Source organism: Camponotus vicinus, unplaced genomic scaffold, assembly GCF_025532165.1.
Source record: "Camponotus vicinus isolate PSW18456_S1 unplaced genomic scaffold, iyCamVici1.0 SCAF_3, whole genome shotgun sequence".
NCBI lineage: Eukaryota > Metazoa > Arthropoda > Insecta > Hymenoptera > Formicidae > Camponotus > Camponotus vicinus.
This window is the reverse complement of record NW_028141967.1, coordinates 6,481,510-6,501,675: the sequence shown is the minus strand read 5'-3', so window position 1 is coordinate 6,501,675 and position 20,166 is coordinate 6,481,510. Positions and strand designations below refer to the sequence as shown.

Genomic DNA, 20,166 nt, shown 5'->3' with positions numbered 1-20,166 from the left:
TATTTGCGCGTCTTTCTTCATGTTTAAACGTAACTGTTTCCGATAAAAAATGAATAAAATATCAAAAGATAATACGTTCGGTTATAGAACAGTGCAAATAAAAGATAACGAAGTGGCAAGATTTTATTTGAAGGCCAATCTAAAAAATTGAAAAAACAAATCAAATTATTTTGAACTTAAGTCACGATAGTTGAACTCGAAATAAGAGTCGCAGTACTTCGTCTTCGATAAAAGATGACAACACAATGAACAACACAATGAATTTTGTGCGCAGGAAATAACGCAGAAGCTATCCAATAGTAATGATGCCTAAAGTTCAAAAGAGCAAGTTTTTCCATATTCATATTTTGCTCTGCATATATCATGTGAGTTACGTGATTCTTTTCGTAGACAAATGCAACAGTGTTATAATAAATAAGCGGTTTATACATGCATAATTACAAATCTTCTTTCGTCTTACACCACAAACACATGTACAATTCTATTCATTTTATTTATTTATTTTATTTATTTATTTCTATTTTTATTTTATTTATTTATTTCTCTGTCTTACATTATTATATTTTTGTTTTTATCACTCTTTATATTACATTAATTATTATGTATTATATTATAATTGTATGTGACAATATTGATTAGTGTGGGATCTGAAAATATTTAAGTGGAGATCCACTTATATATCATCCACAGTAGTCCAATAATGGTGATAGTTTTCAATGTCGTAACAAATAGATCCACTCTAAAATATGTATTTACAGAATAAACGCATTATAAATATCTTGATTATTTCCATAATATTTATCTATAACAACAAATTATTTTAATTTTATTGTCTTTATTTCACATGTATCTAAATTCTTTATACATATATTAATAATCTTCTTTTAATTTTTGAAAATTCTTCTGAAAATTCTATTATTTAAATCATATATTACGCTATGTGTTGCACAATGGGTGAGTGATTTAAATACGAATTTAAAAATGTCTTTAAAGTTGAATTCTTATTTTCATAAGAATTGAAGTCATTTTTATTTCATATAATAGGATAATAATCAGTCTTTTAATGTCTTGTTTAATAGCTAATTTTAAGCCTTACATCTCTCATAATGATAGCAATTTTCTGTTTATAAAATATTTTACACTTACCTTTTACGATGCGTTTTGGCTGCATCTAATCGATTCATATCCTCGCGGAGGAGATATAGTTTAGCTCCAATTATACCATTCTTTCATTTTATAAAATAAATATCTAATAATTTAACATTATCTTTGATATAAATATTACTTAAAAAAACAAATTAATAAAAAATATTTACCTATAATAGTCCTTAATATCAATATTTGAAATATCGAATGAAAACATTTCTTTATCCTTGGGTGGTATTGAAGACAATAATTTCAGATTTTTATGATCAAATTTCCATTCATGATGTACAAAATGTTTTAGAGCGCAGTTGGCCACGTATATTTTTCTTTGCAATCTTATTAACCTACATACATATTATGCATTTGCACAAATGCTTTATTAATATTTATACATTTATGTCAGCAATACTATTGAATTCGGAAATATAGGAAGTCTAATAAAAAAGCTTTAAAAAGACAGATATATTATTTTATAGAGATGTATGTGTGATTGCGTTAAAAAACGTTTTTCTAATAAGCTTTTTGCCTTCTTATACAAAGAGAATATGCGTAAATTAATATTTTAGATTTATTTATAATAAAGGAAAACATTTTGCATTAAAAAATAAAGATCTGTGTGTTCTAAGATATAATGTTGGATTTAATCGGGGAGGGAAGCAAACAGAACACAGTCGCATCAAGATATTAAAAGATAGATATATATATATTTAAATAAAAGTGCCGATTACACACAGCTCACGTCACGTTCGCAACCTTACGGTCTCGCGGTCTGTCTCTTACTCTGCTTTCTCGAACTTGTCTCCCCCTCTCACATACACGCATACATACGCCGCGGGCGCTCTCTCGCAAGCTCTCTCCTCTTTACTTTTTACCGACCGGTTTTCCATCCCCACAATAATAACATAATTAGTTAGTTTGATACTTACATAGGTTGATATTTCGTAAGTTTTAAAATCAGATCTATTAACATAGCTGGCAAGATATGCAATAATATTGTCAATATATAATTTGTGATGGAACCATCAGTAAGTATTGTACTAGGAGTCCAAAGAATTCCCTCTAAGGGTATCTCCTCTGCGAGTTGAAAACCAATTTTGGTTATTCCTTGCAGTGACAATTTTTTTTTTATTAAAAGCAGCACAATTTAAGATAAAAGGTTGATCTGTCGTGAAGCTAATAAATAAGGAAACGAATTAATCAAATTATTACTTATACAAGATATAAAAATTGCATTAAGCTTCAATAATATTTTTGAAAAATTTACAATGTTTTAACACTCAAAGTTAATAAGTTTTCGTAAGATTGAACCAAGCATTAAAAATTTAAACAAAAGTGATTATTTCAAAATCGTCAATTTAATTATATACGCAATAAATTGTATTTAAGTTCACCATTCAGAAATTAGCCTTTTAATTTTAAATTTTTTATAATGGGACAAAAGATTAACGAGAAATTAAGTAAGATGCGTCCGACTCCTCTAAAATGTTGATATATTTTAATTGAAGAAAAAAAGCTTTCTTTTTCGTATTTGTAGCTTAGTGCAATTAAATATGCATATTTAGATATGCATTGATATTTCTGTTGATAATCGTACGTATTCAATCCAAGTTTCCAAGTTGTGATTATTATAATTTATACTTTTGATGATAATGTCTACTGGCATTGCATCTACACAAATGTGTTTAGAAGCATTGAATACTCGTAGTACTCCTTTCCCGCCACCAACGAGTATTCCTGTTATACCATAAAAGTTATCTATCCATCCTGGAAATGGATCGTTCAATGAAGATGTCACTAAAAAATGAATCATATTTTTTAGATAATTATTGCTTATGTTAGTGATATCAAAGTTTTTTATTTATACATTTTTAAAGAGAAATGAATATTAATATAAATATATATATATATATATATATATATATATATATATTTATTTATTTATTATTTATTTTTGGTGTTTTTTATATAAGTATACAAAGAGAAAAATAAGAACTTATTTCTAACATTTTAAGGAAAAAGAGAGAGTAACATACCTATAGAAGGTCTTATAATCATACAAGGTAATGAAGAAGAATATTCCGCTATTATAGCCTCAGCTAAATTCTTTGAATATATATATGTGTTGGGAAAATTATTCAAACATCTATACACAATATTTTAAAAATTATATATATGGAAAATTAATAAAGTCTCCGAAAATGATTGTAATGATACTAATATGTGAACGAAAAAGGATGGTATTGTATTTCTTTAATTGTATATCCACATACTTGAAATTGACAAACACGTATAACATGTTTGATCTTATTTTATCATACTTACTTAGTTGTAAAGATATTTATAATATGTTCATCTAATGACTCGACCATTTTAATCATTTTCCGCCAATCGGCTATAAGTGGGTAAACCTTTTCTTCTATGAAAACATTATTTACATGTGCGAATGCTGTACTGACATACACAAGTGCCTTTAATAAATAAATGTAATAAATCATAAAGTCACATCTTTTGTTTTAAATAATGGAAATTTAAGGTTAAAATTGATGTATTCTCATAAAAAATTGAGATTAAGACAAAGATAAATATAAAATTATATATGTACATATATATATATATATATATATATATATATATATATATATACACTCCTGGACAAAACTAACGCATAATTTTTTTTTCATTTTTCCTTTAAAAACTGATATTTAAATTTTAACAAAAAATTTTAAAGAAAAAGTGAAAAACAAATTATGCGATAATTTTGTTCTGGAGTATATGTACATATATATATATGTATATGTATATGTATATGTATATGTATATGTATATGTATATGTATATGTATATGTATATGTATATGTATATGTATATGTATATGTATATGTATATGTATATGTATATGTATATGTATATGTATATGTATATGTATATGTATATGTATATGTATATGTATATGTATATGTATATGTATATGTGTATACCCACATAGAAATTGACATCCAGTGGATGTCCATTAAACGTCCATAACTCCATAGGACATCTATCTCCATGGTGGAAGTCAGATAGACGTCCATTAGAGATCCATTAAATCTCCATAGGTCTATGATATGTTGACTTCCACGGTGGAAGTCAGACAGACGTCCATTAGAAATCCATTAAACCTCCATAGATCTATGGGATGTTTACTTCCACGATAGAAGTCATACAGATGTCTATGAGAGATCCATTCAATCTCCATAGCACTGAGACGTTGACGTCCATGGTGGAAGTCAGATAGACGTCCATTAGAGGTCCATTAAACCTCCGTAGTTCTATAGAATGTTTACTTCCACGGTGGAAGTCAGATAGACGTCTATTAGAGATCCATTCAACTTCCATAGCACTGAGACGTTGACGTCCACGGTGGAAGTAAGACAGACGTCTATTAGAGATCCATTAAATCTCCATAGGTCTATGATATGTTTACTTCCACGGTGGAAGTCAGACAGACGTCCATTAGAAATCCATTAAACCTCCATAGATCTATGGGATGTTTACTTCCACGATAGAAGTCATACAGATGTCTATTAGAGATCCATTCAATCTCCATAGCACTGAGACGTTGACGTCCACGGTGGAAGTCAGATAGACGTCTATTAGAGATCCATTCAATTTCCATAGCACTGAGACGTTGACGTCCACGGTGGAAGTAAGACAGACGTCTATTAGAGATCCATTCAAGCTTTATAGCAATGAGATGTTTATTTCCATGGTGGAAGTTAGAGAGACGGCCATTACAGATCCATTAAACTTCCGCAGCTCTATGGAATGTTTACTTTCATCGTGGAAATCAGACGTCTATTAGAGATCCATTAAACCTTCATAATACTATGGAATGTTTACTTCCACGGTAGAAGTCAGACAGACGTCTATTAGAGATCCATTCTGCCTCTATAATAAATATCTTATACAAATCTCTTATAGACATTTATTAGACATTTATTAGGGATAATAATTTATATAAATAATTAATACTTAAGTAGATAATTAATATTATTAAAATTAATATTGGTTTATTATCAATTAAAAATTTAAAATAATTAATTAAAAATAAAAATTTTTTAGCTATTTTTATGAGTAAATTTTAAACATTAATTATATCACACCTGGTTAAAAAATTTTTATAATTTAATTTAATAATTAAAATAAATATAAATTTTATACAATTAAGTAAATTAACTGTCTAAATTAATTTAAGTTTAAGTATATTAATTTTAATTTAAAGTATATAAATATAATTATCAAAGCGTTTAATGAAAAGGAAACTGATGAACTCATGAAAAAAAAATCATAAAAATCCATTAAAAACGTAATATATATCTCCACTGGATCTCCATTACACGTCTTTAAAAATATCCATCAGACGTTGCATGGATCAATAATAAAGGATTCATGGAAGATGGATGGATGAAATATATAATTCTAAATAAAAATAATATCAAAAATTGTAAAAAAAAATTATGTTTATTGAAGATAAAATTACAAATATTATTTGATGCTTAAAAGACCAATATTCCTTTAAAGTTTGCAGCAACTGATGAAAATAGCATACGCACTTGTGCCAATGATAAATTTCAATTTTTTATACTAATATAGATGCTTGTTGAATTATCACCTGCGGCAATCTTTTTCTACAAATAAGAATTTATTATTACATACATAATTTAGAAAATTATTATATATGATCGATATTCAGAGTTTGATCTCACTTTAAATCGTTTTATAAGTACATATATATATATATATATATATATATATATATATACGATTTTTAAATGGCCGCGTATTAGTTTTTTAAAACTGTTTAAGATCTTAAATTGAGAACAAACTTATGAATATCGGATCTATTAATTTATATATAGACTTGTTTACATTGATATCTGAAACATATAATTAAAATCTTTTAGTATATCGTATCATGAAAATGGTTAAGACACGATAAACGAAAGAACAAACAGAAAATTGTATTCAACATAACGAATAAAGAGCGAGCGTTTCATATCATATGTTTTTTATATATTCTACACATTAAACTGTTCCTTATTTCGTTCATTGTGTCTGACTCTTTTAATTATTCTACAGCACACATTCTATATCAATGTTTGCGCTAAATGCACACAATGAGATTTTCCGTTTTAGATCGTAAGTGATCCAGTAAATGTACTAAAATTGCAGTATGCAGCGAATTTAATAACACAGGCCCACAAAAAAAAAAAGTTTGCAGTACTTTTGACCAGACATACTTTTTCTTTCGTATTTTTTGACGCTGAATCCGAATCTGCAATAAAAATGTAGCCTTCTCCTGCATATTTTTAACTTTCCTTAGAAAAACCCCATTTTTTACGTTTTTTTCGTGGTTTTTTAAAATTAAAAAAAAATGGAAGAAAGATACGATTAATTTGACTTCAGAATTGAATTCTACGGTAAAAAATACATCAAAAACCATGTCTTGAATATTTTTTTAATGAGATTTCAACCCCTCATACGGCGTTGAAAAGGCTAAAGAACCAGAAAAAGCCAACATTCATTCCAAATTTGATTAAAACGCGATTAAAATTTGATTCTACAACTTTGAAAGAGTTTATAGGCATTATAAATACTACTCTGGGGATTTTTGAGGTCGCTGATCATGAATTTGATGTCAGATTTTTTAAAAGACCACTCCCAGGAGACGTTAGTGGATAGCATACGGGATAAATTAATTGGTTTTTCTGAAAATCGATGTTTCAAATACTATTTTGGCGGTTTTCCATAACATGGTTCATGAAAACAAGGTTTATTTGGACTGTTAATTGTGAATTGGATTTGAAATTCATGATCAGCGACGCTAATAAACCCCGGTATAGTATTTTCAGCTAATTTCAAGAAAGTGTCTCATACTTTTAATGATACTGTAATTGAGATAATGCAATACTTGCTAACAAATCTGAATTTCAGTGGCGAGGTGACGGATACTAGGTGTCAACGCTTTCTCTCTCTCTTTCTCCCCCCCTCTCTCTCTCTCTCTTTCTGAAATATGTTTTACCGAATACAATTCTTTATTTGAAAAATAAGTTTTAAGTAAATCTAAATATTCTTCTGCTCGATTTTTATCAGCATAACCGATAGAAATAGATCTTTGCCATCTTAAACATAAAGTGTTAGTTTAATCTGAAGCTCAAGTTGGGGTGAAAGAAGCCCAATCACAATTGTCACTTGTATTCGAGACGTATTATGATATCTCAAACAAGTATTAGTACTCAATAGTGGTACTATCAAAAACCAATTAATTTATCCCGTATGCTATCCACTAACGTCTCCTGGGAGTGGTCTTTTAAAAAATCTGACATCAAATTCATGATCAGCGACCTCAAAAATCCCCAGAGTAGTATTTATAATGCCTATAAACTCTTTCAAAGTTGTAGAATCAAATTTTAATCGCGTTTTAATCAAATTTGGAATGAATGTTGGCTTTTTCTGGTTCTTTAGCCTTTTCAACGCCGTATGAGGGGTTGAAATCTCATTAAAAAAATATTCAAGACATGGTTTTTGATGTATTTTTTACCGTAGAATTCAATTCTGAAGTCAAATTAATCGTATCTTTCTTCCATTTTTTTTTTAATTTTAAAAAACCACGAAAAAAACGTAAAAAATGGGGTTTTTCTAAGGAAAGTTAAAAATATGCAGGAGAAGGCTACATTTTTATTGCAGATTCGGATTCAGCGTCAAAAAATACGAAAGAAAAAGTATGTCTGGTCAAAAGTACTGCAAACTTCTTTTTCTTTGTGGGCCTGTGTAATTTATTAGAGCGCATTGCATCTAGTACGAAAAATCGCATCATGTGCCATTATTTTTAATAATAGAAAATTGATGACAAATATAATGTCTAAAAAGGAATTAATCTTGTGAAAATGGTCATGCAAGCTTCATTTAAGTGATGAAAAGCGAATGTTAAAGGTAAGTAGACATATACATTTATATAAAATATATAAACATGATATGTATATATATATATATATATATATATATATATAGTCTTCCCGTAAAAAGTGTGAAGTTATATATTTTAATGTTATTTGACGTTATTTCCAATACCTTGAAAGTTAAATTTTTTTTACAGATTGCCTCAGACTGGCGATATAAGTTATTGAAAACTTTATATAGCGCATCTCATCATTGGCAATACAAGAAAAGCTGAAAAAAAACTAAATAAAACATGTAAAAAGCAGTAAGTTAAATATGTATATGTAAGTATATAATTCAAAAATAATATGTCAAAAGTATTATTATAGATAGTTGAACGTGACCAGTAAAACCTTACACATAATAATAATAATAATAATAATATTAATAATAATAAATATACCATAAATATAATATACCTTAAATATAATATAATAATAATAATAATAATAATAATAAAATATACCTCTCATACCTTTTGATATTGTTAAAATACCTTTTTTCCTCTTATATCTTTCCTTACTTTTTCCTTTCTCAATTAATCCACGGAACCGTCTTCACCTTGTGCTTTCCGTTTCTCCTCATTTTGATGTCTCGCTTTTGAATGTCGGAACCATTCCATAATCCTTCGCTGAATTTTGCCATGGTCAGTATCTGGGACATTCTGAAGTACGCAGCCTGCACAAACATTTTTTACATTTTAACTTTTTTTTTAAATATATATACAGTGCGTCGTGGTATTTCATTGTATAATTACTTTTTAATTAATGTAAAAATTGGAAATATTATTTAGTTAAATTTGTACAATAATAATGTGAAAAAAACGATAACTTGTTATATATCTCGAGAATTGAAATTAAATTAATCAGAAGTTTTGTAAATTTGATACAGTTAATAATCACATCAAAATATATATTAAAAGTGTATATATTAAATAATGTATATATTATAAAATGACTATATATTTTCTTTATTTATATGTCAATATATGTATACTTGTAAACGTTTCTTAATTGTTTACAAAAATTTTAATGTATAAATACTACTATGTAGTACTTACTAAAAATCACTTTTATTAATTCTAATTTGCGTAGTGGTTCCTTTCCGCATCGACCTTCCCAATTGAACTTTTCCGCCAATTTATTGGAAAATAATTTATATAAAGTTCTCTTTACGGCATCAATGACGTTGGTACCTCCGATGGATTTGATGTATGCGCGCTGTAAATTAGTAAAGTAACATATAATTTTATTATATAGAATGTAAGAGAGAGAAGAAGAGAGAGAGAGAGAGAGAGAGAGAGAGAAAGAAGTGTGTGTGTGTGTGTGTGTGTGTGTGTGTGTGTGTGTGTGTGTGTGTGTGTAATATAATTCTCGAATTATCTTCTTTCAAATTCCCAATTTTTAATCTTTTAGGAAAAAAAAGAGAAAAATTTTTTATACTTATACGTTTAATATTTTAAGTAAAATTCTTTTGTTAAAATCTTTATAATATTTAATACTATAATAAAATGTAAAATTATATGTGTTAACTTACTAGCGCAACATTATGTTGAGAATCACGATGTTTCAAAATCTCCTCCACCTCCATTAATTGTTCTGTAGTTTCTAACGGAAATCTGGTCTCAACATCTTCAAAAGAAACCTCCGTATTCTTGTTCGCTTCTGTTTCCGTATTTGTCTTTTTGACCAAAATGTCCAACAAGGAAAGTGATTGCCTCATATCATATTTAATGAAAGCTATTTCTCTCGTTAATCTCTTCAAATAGTCCACTGTAAAAATATGAATAGCATTATATTTAATAAACAAATAAAATACATATATATGTTGTATATACATAACTTTATCATAATTTAAACATAAAATTCCAAACATCATTATACGTTGCTTTGTAAAAAAAAAAGAAAAAGAAAAAGAGAAAAATCAAATAAAAATAGTTTTAATTTTTTATATTTTAATTTCAAGTTTATATTTAATATATTATTAGGATCCTCTAAATTCTTATTGTTAGAAATATTTTTATTTCGGTATAAAATATTTTGCTCTTTATCCAAAATAATATATAAAAAAATTTTTAAACATTTTAAATTAATTTTTTATTAATACATGCTATATTATCTTTTCGCATATTTGTTATTGTAAGTTATATAATATTATTTAAAAGTATTGTATATATTATATAAAAATATAAATAATGATAATAAGTTCGAATATATTTGTAAATGTTAAAAATTAGATGAGTAACTGAAACATTTAATGTCTCTATTATTTTAAAATATGGAGAATATTTTTACGTATAAATAAATATTTCAGAAATACTAAGTTACAGTCGTAAAATTTTTATTTTATCATGCTTAAAATAGAATTATTTAATTTTTTTAATAAAAATTATTATTACACAAAATGTATTATATCTGATAAATATTTACTTACCAATTGCGTTCTGTGAAGATTGATGATTTAAATGATCATCTATTTTCTCTCCTTGTTTCATTTTACAGCTGCTTCGATCATTTTCTTCTACTTTATCATCCACATGCTGATTTGGTATATTCTTTTCATTTTCCTCTTCTCTTGCATATGCAGCACTGCTATGCGCTTTTTCATTACGATTATCCACATCTACGTATAAAATAAAAATATATTATATTTAGTATTCATTTAATACTATATCATTATTAGTACATGAAGTAAAAATTATTAGAATAAAAAATGAAAAATTTTTCACAAATTATGTTCAAAGACATGACAAAGATTTTAGAAAATATATTCCATGTATATATGTATTGGTCATAAAAGTTATGGTACAAAAACAAAATTACTAATTAATATATACAAAATATTGTGCATGTGTGCACACGCATACATATTAATAATTGTGAGTGTATGTTTGTACAAAATTTATAATAAAAGATAAACAATGAATCAATTTACATATATGTTTTACGAAATAATTGTTAATATTTTACTTATTAATATTTTAATATATTGTTAAAATGTTATATTTATTATATATAATGGTATATTTATATATTTTTATTTTTTAATTTTGATGTCAATATTAATATTGATATCTAAAAATTATGTATAACTTTTTAAATTTACATTTACAATAAATAATTATAAATATGAAATATATATATAGACCAATATATATATATAATTATGCAATTATTACAAAGAGATTTAACGAATATACCTTGCGAAAATGATTGAGAGTTCGAATTTGAGACTTTTTGCTTCGTTTTGTTTGACTCGCTGTTTCTTTTCATAGATTTCCCAGAATATGTAAGGGATGAATATGAAGGGATTTCATCTGTATCATGCAATCGCTGACCTTTAATACAAAATAAAACATGAACGTAAAAAATGTAAAATATAAATTTCTCTCATAAATAGATATAATATTAAATATAATATTAGATTTTATGTACTTACGTTTTGGAGAAGATGGAGGAGATGATAAAGTTGTGTCTGCGCATGATTCGTCTTCGCTTTCGGACGAGTATACAACTCTTTTCGCTCTCATTTTTCTGTAAGACCTCGCTTCCTTGTCAGTATCCAAGTCTGATGTATAGATTGCCCTTCTTGCTTTTTCATCGGCCTTTTGTAAGGATGCTGAAAATATTTTAAATATTATTAGCAAATATTACTAATACGAAAAGATAAGATAAAGAAAATTAAAAGCGATTTTATTTATACTTACGATACTCGCCAAAAATCCGTTCAATTTTAAAAGAAGACCAATCAGAAGCCGGCAGTTCCTCTTTTTCAATTGCCTTCCGAATTCTCGAATCTGTCTTATAATGTGAAGGATATTTGCAAAAATCCTTACTTTGCAGCCACATTTTCGGTATTACTTGGATACCATCAGAGAATTCCGCGACGATAAATACTTTATTCGGCATTTTTCTAGAAATCTTAAATTATTTGTTATTAGTACAGTATTATATAAACACGCACACACGTACATATACAAAATATCTATTCAAATATTTGCACAAAAAACCTATTTCTTGTATATAGATTATGTATATATATATTTAAAATTTTATAAAGCATAATAATAATTTATATATTAAAAATTATAAGTGTGCGGTGCTTATTAGCGGTATTATTGCAAAAATTCTTTCATTATCCTTTTTTGTATATGGTAATTTTATAAATTTATGATTAATTTTATGCAAAGGCCAAACTTGAAGAGCAGATAATTTACTGACTTTAAATATACCCAAACGCACAGAACTACATGAATAATGATAAAATTCCTCAACAACTTGAAATTTACGACCTATTACAACGTAATTGCCTTCACTCGAGGTAGCAATATTTTCTAAACAGACGATATCATTTTCTATAAAACAACAATTATCAGCAGAAGACTTAATTGAAATAATAAAATGAGGAAATTCAATCTTTGAAAATTGTGGACTAAAACAACCCGATATCAATGGTCCTTTTTCGTGTGGAGCTTTTACATTAATTTTTGAAATATTTATATTGTTAGAATTGTTTTTACAAAAACTCATCTCCGCATAACGATTACTAATTTGCTGTAATGGTTTATCCGATTTTCTTAAAATAGATTTCAATTCTTTCATAAAATTTTCGAACGGAAAAGCACTAAAGGTGTCTAATGGTCCAAATTGTCTTACGCAATCAGTTATATGTAAAAGTCCGTGAATATTATAGGGTGCAAATTCAGATCCGTAAATTTTAATAAAGCACTTAACAAAATGTTTCATTAATTTATCTGCATATTCAATATATTCGACTGTACTTTTCTGACATAAAATGCGAACAGCAATGTGCAAAGTGAGGAAATTGGAAAAAATATCAGAATTCAATTCTTTTTGTAATATAACAGGACCGGTATATAACAGAAATTGTCTCAATTCGGTTGCTTTCCACTGTGCAATATCTTCTATTTCTCGTGGCCTTCTTGCAAATTCTTTAGGAATAAAATGTCTAATGTTAAGAAGAGATTTGGAAACATTTTTTATTTTACGCGAGGTTAAACATCTAGTTTTTAGAGGCCCACTTATCCATAATTTTATTAACTTTTTAACAACGCCAATACATATTAGATGCATATAATCTAATGGTATATGAGATACAATGCCAAAATTTGAAATATTTAATAGAATAGAATGACCAAGATGATGTTCTTCTTGAATTTGATTAGAAAAGCTACCGTCTGTTCTCATTTGATAATCAAAACTAGGAAAACAAACTCTGTTAGCGATAAAATCGCCTTCAATTGTACATTTCGAGCAACTAAAATAACCCGTATGTCCCTTAGTAAGGGTAATAAAAGATTTTGCAGGGGCATCACATATGATAGAGTGTATTAATACTGAAAATGTTGTCCCGTTATAAGTTACGCCTTTATTAATTAGATTATTGATATCATTTACAAATTGTTGTAGAAATTCATTCGCATCCGCTGGTTTAGTTTTACCGAAATAACAACCGATAAGAATTACTTTCTCGTGAGGCATAATTCGACCTAAAATGGGCCATAATTGATTTGAATTTGATCGCGATATGGGTAGACCGTCGATACCAATTTGAATCTGAATAAGAGATGAAACCGGTGTATTCTTGTTTCTAGATAAGAATTGGAGAATGCCATATTCAATACCAAAATGACAATATTGTCCAGGAAACATTTCAGTAATAACGGAAGATTGTGGTGTGCGTAATAATGTCTTGGCACATTTTGGGAAATTGGAAAAAATTGGATGTATTGTTCTCAAACCGGATAATAAATTCGACAAAGCTACATGAGAAATACGATGCGTAATAGCCCATTGTACTAAAAATGTCTTAAAATCATCATTTTCTTTCTCTAAATTATTATCCTCATCTCTTATATTGTCCTTAATTGTTATAACATTATTCTCTCGATCTAAAGACACGTTATTGTTTAAAAAAAATCATATGTGGAAATGTTCGTTAAGTCGGAAAATGGTATTGTTTCTTGTTTCTCAATTTCGGAAATAACGCGATTAAAATTGACAATCTCGTCATGATCATCATTATCCGAGACAGAATTATTTATAATTATGCTCGAATTGGTTGTAGAGTTTTCATTAAATAGGGCAAATAATTCGTCGCTCTCTTCTCGAATTAATTTACGGCGATATCTTGTCGAAATATCTTGTTGAAATAATTTACGCTTTGGCATAGTCGATTGTTAGTTAATTATTTCTATGTAAAATCTATATAAAAATCTATACACAATATTTACTATATTTAAAATAAAAACTGTGAAATAAAGATTAAAAGATACTGATACTTGCGTTTTTTCGATACTTATTCTCTCGTTGCTGATCACGCAGGAACGTGTGCCTCAGTAGACAGGAATAGATTTTTCGATTGCTAGAAAAAAATTGCAATAAAATATATATAAAATAATTAATAAAAGTATAACGCATATACGGCACATGTGCTAACATGTCTAGAAAAATTCGTACATGTCGCATATATCTCGAAACTTTTGACTCTAATATTCTTTATAAAAAATTAAATATATTGGAAATTATTCATATATATATATTACTTTCTTCTCGATGTCCTAAGGACGTTTGTATATTCGTCACATAAAGATGAGCGTTGCGTAGGATTAAGGGGAGAAGACCCTCCAGACAACAGGTTTTTCAATAATTTTTTACAAAAAACTGAGAGTATTTATTACATTGAATGAAATTACATATTGACATTGATGTTCAAATGTATACACACAAATTTTTTTATAAGAAAAAAAAACAAAATGGCGGCGCTACAGCTGCTCAAACTTGGCTCCTTCAATTTGCGCTGTGGAATGCCCAGCCCCTTGTAGTCAATTGAAATCAACCAATCAAAAGTTTTTCATTAAAATAAGTTATTTCGCTTTGTATGTACCTATTTTTAACGAAAAAAAAAAAATGAAAATTTGAACACAAAAAGAAAAAAATTACACTTTTTTTTTATAAACAAATTGTTAAAAACAATATTTTTAGTAATAATTATTACTAAAAATATTGTTTTTAACAATTTGTTTATAAAAAAAAAAGTGCACTTTTTGGTAAAAGTGCTATTTTTGTAATAATTATTACTAAAAATATTGTTTTTAACAATTTGTTTATAAAAAAAAAGTGTAATTTTTTTCTTTTTGTGTTCAAATTTTCATTTTTTTTTTTCGTTAAAAATAGGTACATACAAAGCGAAATAACTTATTTTAATGAAAAACTTTTGATTGGTTGATTTCAGTTGACTACAAGGGGCTGGGCATTCCACAGCGCAAATTGAAGGAGCCAAGTTTGAGCAGCTGTAGCGCCGCCATTTTGTTTTTTTTTCTTATAAAAAAATTTGTGTGTATACATTTGAACATCAATGTCAATATGTAATTTCATTCAATGTAATAAATACTCTCAGTTTTTTGTAAAAAATTATTGAAAAACCTGTTGTCTGGAGGGTCTTCCCCCCTTAATCCTACGCAACGCTCATCTTTATGTGACGAATATACAAACGTCCTTAGGACATCGAGAAGAAAGTAATATATATATATGAATAATTTCCAATATATTTAATTTTTTATAAAGAATATTAGAGTCAAAAGTTTCGAGATATATGCGACATGTACGAATTTTTCTAGACATGTTAGCACATGTGCCGTATATGCGTTATACTTTTATTAATTATTTTATATATATTTTATTGCAATTTTTTTCTAGCAATCGAAAAATCTATTCCTGTCTACTGAGGCACACGTTCCTGCGTGATCAGCAACGAGAGAATAAGTATCGAAAAAACGCAAGTATCAGTATCTTTTAATCTTTATTTCACAGTTTTTATTTTAAATATAGTAAATATTGTGTATAGATTTTTATATAGATTTTACATAGAAATAATTAACTAACAATCGACTATGCCAAAGCATAAATTATTTCAACAAGATATTTCGACAAGATATCGCCGTAAATTAATTCGAGAAGAGAGCGACGAATTATTTGCCCTATTTAATGAAAACTCTACAACCAATTCGAGCATAATTATAAATAATTCTGTCTCGGATAATGATGATCATGACGAGATTGTCAATTTTAATCGCGTTATTTCCGAAATTGAGAAACAAGAAACAATACCATTTTCCGACTTAACGAACATTTCCACATATGATTTTTTTTTAAACAATAACGTGTCTTTAGATCGAGAGAATAATGTTATAACAATTAAGGACAATATAAGAGATGAGGATAATAATTTAGAGAAAGAAAATGATGATTTTAAGACATTTTTAGTACAATGGGCTATTACGCATCGTATCTCTCATGTAGCTTTGTCGAATTTATTATCCGGTTTGAGAACAATACATCCAATTTTTTCCAATTTCCCAAAATGTGCCAAGACATTATTACGCACACCACAATCTTCCGTTATTACTGAAATGTTTCCTGGACAATATTGTCATTTTGGTATTGAATATGGCATTCTCCAATTCTTATCTAGAAACAAGAATACACCGGTTTCATCTCTTATTCAGATTCAAATTGGTATCGACGGTCTACCCATATCGCGATCAAATTCAAATCAATTATGGCCCATTTTAGGTCGAATTATGCCTCACGAGAAAGTAATTCTTATCGGTTGTTATTTCGGTAAAACTAAACCAGCGGATGCGAATGAATTTCTACAACAATTTGTAAATGATATCAATAATCTAATTAATAAAGGCGTAACTTATAACGGGACAACATTTTCAGTATTAATACACTCTATCATATGTGATGCCCCTGCAAAATCTTTTATTACCCTTACTAAGGGACATACGGGTTATTTTAGTTGCTCGAAATGTACAATTGAAGGCGATTTTATCGCTAACAGAGTTTGTTTTCCTAGTTTTGATTATCAAATGAGAACAGACGGTAGCTTTTCTAATCAAATTCAAGAAGAACATCATCTTGGTCATTCTATTCTATTAAATATTTCAAATTTTGGCATTGTATCTCATATACCATTAGATTATATGCATCTAATATGTATTGGCGTTGTTAAAAAGTTAATAAAATTATGGATAAGTGGGCCTCTAAAAACTAGATGTTTAACCTCGCGTAAAATAAAAAATGTTTCCAAATCTCTTCTTAACATTAGACATTTTATTCCTAAAGAATTTGCAAGAAGGCCACGAGAAATAGAAGATATTGCACAGTGGAAAGCAACCGAATTGAGACAATTTCTGTTATATACCGGTCCTGTTATATTACAAAAAGAATTGAATTCTGATATTTTTTCCAATTTCCTCACTTTGCACATTGCTGTTCGCATTTTATGTCAGAAAAGTACAGTCGAATATATTGAATATGCAGATAAATTAATGAAACATTTTGTTAAGTGCTTTATTAAAATTTACGGATCTGAATTTGCACCCTATAATATTCACGGACTTTTACATATAACTGATTGCGTAAGACAATTTGGACCATTAGACACCTTTAGTGCTTTTCCGTTCGAAAATTTTATGAAAGAATTGAAATCTATTTTAAGAAAATCGGATAAACCATTACAGCAAATTAGTAATCGTTATGCGGAGATGAGTTTTTGTAAAAACAATTCTAACAATATAAATATTTCAAAAATTAATGTAAAAGCTCCACACGAAAAAGGACCATTGATATCGGGTTGTTTTAGTCCACAATTTTCAAAGATTGAATTTCCTCATTTTATTATTTCAATTAAGTCTTCTGCTGATAATTGTTGTTTTATAGAAAATGATATCGTCTGTTTAGAAAATATTGCTACCTCGAGTGAAGGCAATTACGTTGTAATAGGTCGTAAATTTCAAGTTGTTGAGGAATTTTATCATTATTCATGTAGTTCTGTGCGTTTGGGTATATTTAAAGTCAGTAAATTATCTGCTCTTCAAGTTTGGCCTTTGCATAAAATTAATCATAAATTTATAAAATTACCATATACAAAAAAGGATAATGAAAGAATTTTTGCAATAATACCGCTAATAAGCACCGCACACTTATAATTTTTAATATATAAATTATTATTATGCTTTATAAAATTTTAAATATATATATACATAATCTATATACAAGAAATAGGTTTTTTGTGCAAATATTTGAATAGATATTTTGTATATGTACGTGTGTGCGTGTTTATATAATACTGTACTAATAACAAATAATTTAAGATTTCTAGAAAAATGCCGAATAAAGTATTTATCGTCGCGGAATTCTCTGATGGTATCCAAGTAATACCGAAAATGTGGCTGCAAAGTAAGGATTTTTGCAAATATCCTTCACATTATAAGACAGATTCGAGAATTCGGAAGGCAATTGAAAAAGAGGAACTGCCGGCTTCTGATTGGTCTTCTTTTAAAATTGAACGGATTTTTGGCGAGTATCGTAAGTATAAATAAAATCGCTTTTAATTTTCTTTATCTTATCTTTTCGTATTAGTAATATTTGCTAATAATATTTAAAATATTTTCAGCATCCTTACAAAAGGCCGATGAAAAAGCAAGAAGGGCAATCTATACATCAGACTTGGATACTGACAAGGAAGCGAGGTCTTACAGAAAAATGAGAGCGAAAAGAGTTGTATACTCGTCCGAAAGCGAAGACGAATCATGCGCAGACACAACTTTATCATCTCCTCCATCTTCTCCAAAACGTAAGTACATAAAATCTAATATTATATTTAATATTATATCTATTTATGAGAGAAATTTATATTTTACATTTTTTACGTTCATGTTTTATTTTGTATTAAAGGTCAGCGATTGCATGATACAGATGAAATCCCTTCATATTCATCCCTTACATATTCTGGGAAATCTATGAAAAGAAACAGCGAGTCAAACAAAACGAAGCAAAAAGTCTCAAATTCGAACTCTCAATCATTTTCGCAAGGTATATTCGTTAAATCTCTTTGTAATAATTGCATAATTATATATATATATTGGTCTATATATATATTTCATATTTATAATTATTTATTGTAAATGTAAATTTAAAAAGTTATACATAATTTTTAGATATCAATATTAATATTGACATCAAAATTAAAAAATAAAAATATATAAATATACCATTATATATAATAAATATAACATTTTAACAATATATTAAAATATTAATAAGTAAAATATTAACAATTATTTCGTAAAACATATATGTAAATTGATTCATTGTTTATCTTTTATTATAAATTTTGTACAAACATACACTCACAATTATTAATATGTATGCGTGTGCACACATGCACAATATTTTGTATATATTAATTAGTAATTTTGTTTTTGTACCATAACTTTTATGACCAATACATATATACATGGAATATATTTTCTAAAATCTTTGTCATGTCTTTGAACATAATTTGTGAAAAATTTTTCATTTTTTATTCTAATAATTTTTACTTCATGTACTAATAATGATATAGTATTAAATGAATACTAAATATAATATATTTTTATTTTATACGTAGATGTGGATAATCGTAATGAAAAAGCGCATAGCAGTGCTGCATATGCAAGAGAAGAGGAAAATGAAAAGAATATACCAAATCAGCATGTGGATGATAAAGTAGAAGAAAATGATCGAAGCAGCTGTAAAATGAAACAAGGAGAGAAAATAGATGATCATTTAAATCATCAATCTTCACAGAACGCAATTGGTAAGTAAATATTTATCAGATATAATACATTTTGTGTAATAATAATTTTTATTAAAAAAATTAAATAATTCTATTTTAAGCATGATAAAATAAAAATTTTACGACTGTAACTTAGTATTTCTGAAATATTTATTTATACGTAAAAATATTCTCCATATTTTAAAATAATAGAGACATTAAATGTTTCAGTTACTCATCTAATTTTTAACATTTACAAATATATTCGAACTTATTATCATTATTTATATTTTTATATAATATATACAATACTTTTAAATAATATTATATAACTTACAATAACAAATATGCGAAAAGATAATATAGCATGTATTAATAAAAAATTAATTTAAAATGTTTAAAAATTTTTTTATA

General features: G+C 27.3%; 3 protein-coding genes and 1 pseudogene across 3 annotated transcripts; 1 reads left to right on the top strand and 3 right to left on the bottom strand.

Annotated features, from left to right (window-relative positions):
- Positions 1-575: 575 nt before the first annotated feature.
- Positions 576-20,166, bottom strand: part of LOC145969300 (fatty acyl-CoA reductase 1-like) — a 197,368-nt pseudogene continuing 177,777 nt past the window's right edge.
- Positions 8,474-9,891, bottom strand: LOC145968915 (uncharacterized). The gene is made up of 3 exons (XM_083094806.1): positions 9,661-9,891; positions 9,185-9,344; positions 8,474-8,802 (listed from the first exon to the last, which is right to left on the bottom strand). Exons 1-3 carry the CDS (start codon positions 9,844-9,846, stop codon positions 8,663-8,665), a joined length of 486 nt encoding a protein of 161 aa, XP_082950932.1. The 5' UTR covers positions 9,847-9,891; the 3' UTR covers positions 8,474-8,662.
- On the bottom strand, positions 10,550-12,032 carry LOC145968265 (uncharacterized). Its single transcript, XM_083093649.1, has 4 exons — positions 11,831-12,032; positions 11,563-11,742; positions 11,324-11,461; positions 10,550-10,746 (listed from the first exon to the last, which is right to left on the bottom strand). The coding sequence occupies exons 1-4, from the start codon at positions 12,030-12,032 to the stop codon at positions 10,550-10,552; spliced, it is 717 nt and encodes a 238-aa protein (XP_082949775.1).
- On the top strand, positions 18,320-19,802 carry LOC145968264 (uncharacterized). Its single transcript, XM_083093648.1, has 4 exons — positions 18,320-18,521; positions 18,610-18,789; positions 18,891-19,028; positions 19,606-19,802. The coding sequence occupies exons 1-4, from the start codon at positions 18,320-18,322 to the stop codon at positions 19,800-19,802; spliced, it is 717 nt and encodes a 238-aa protein (XP_082949774.1).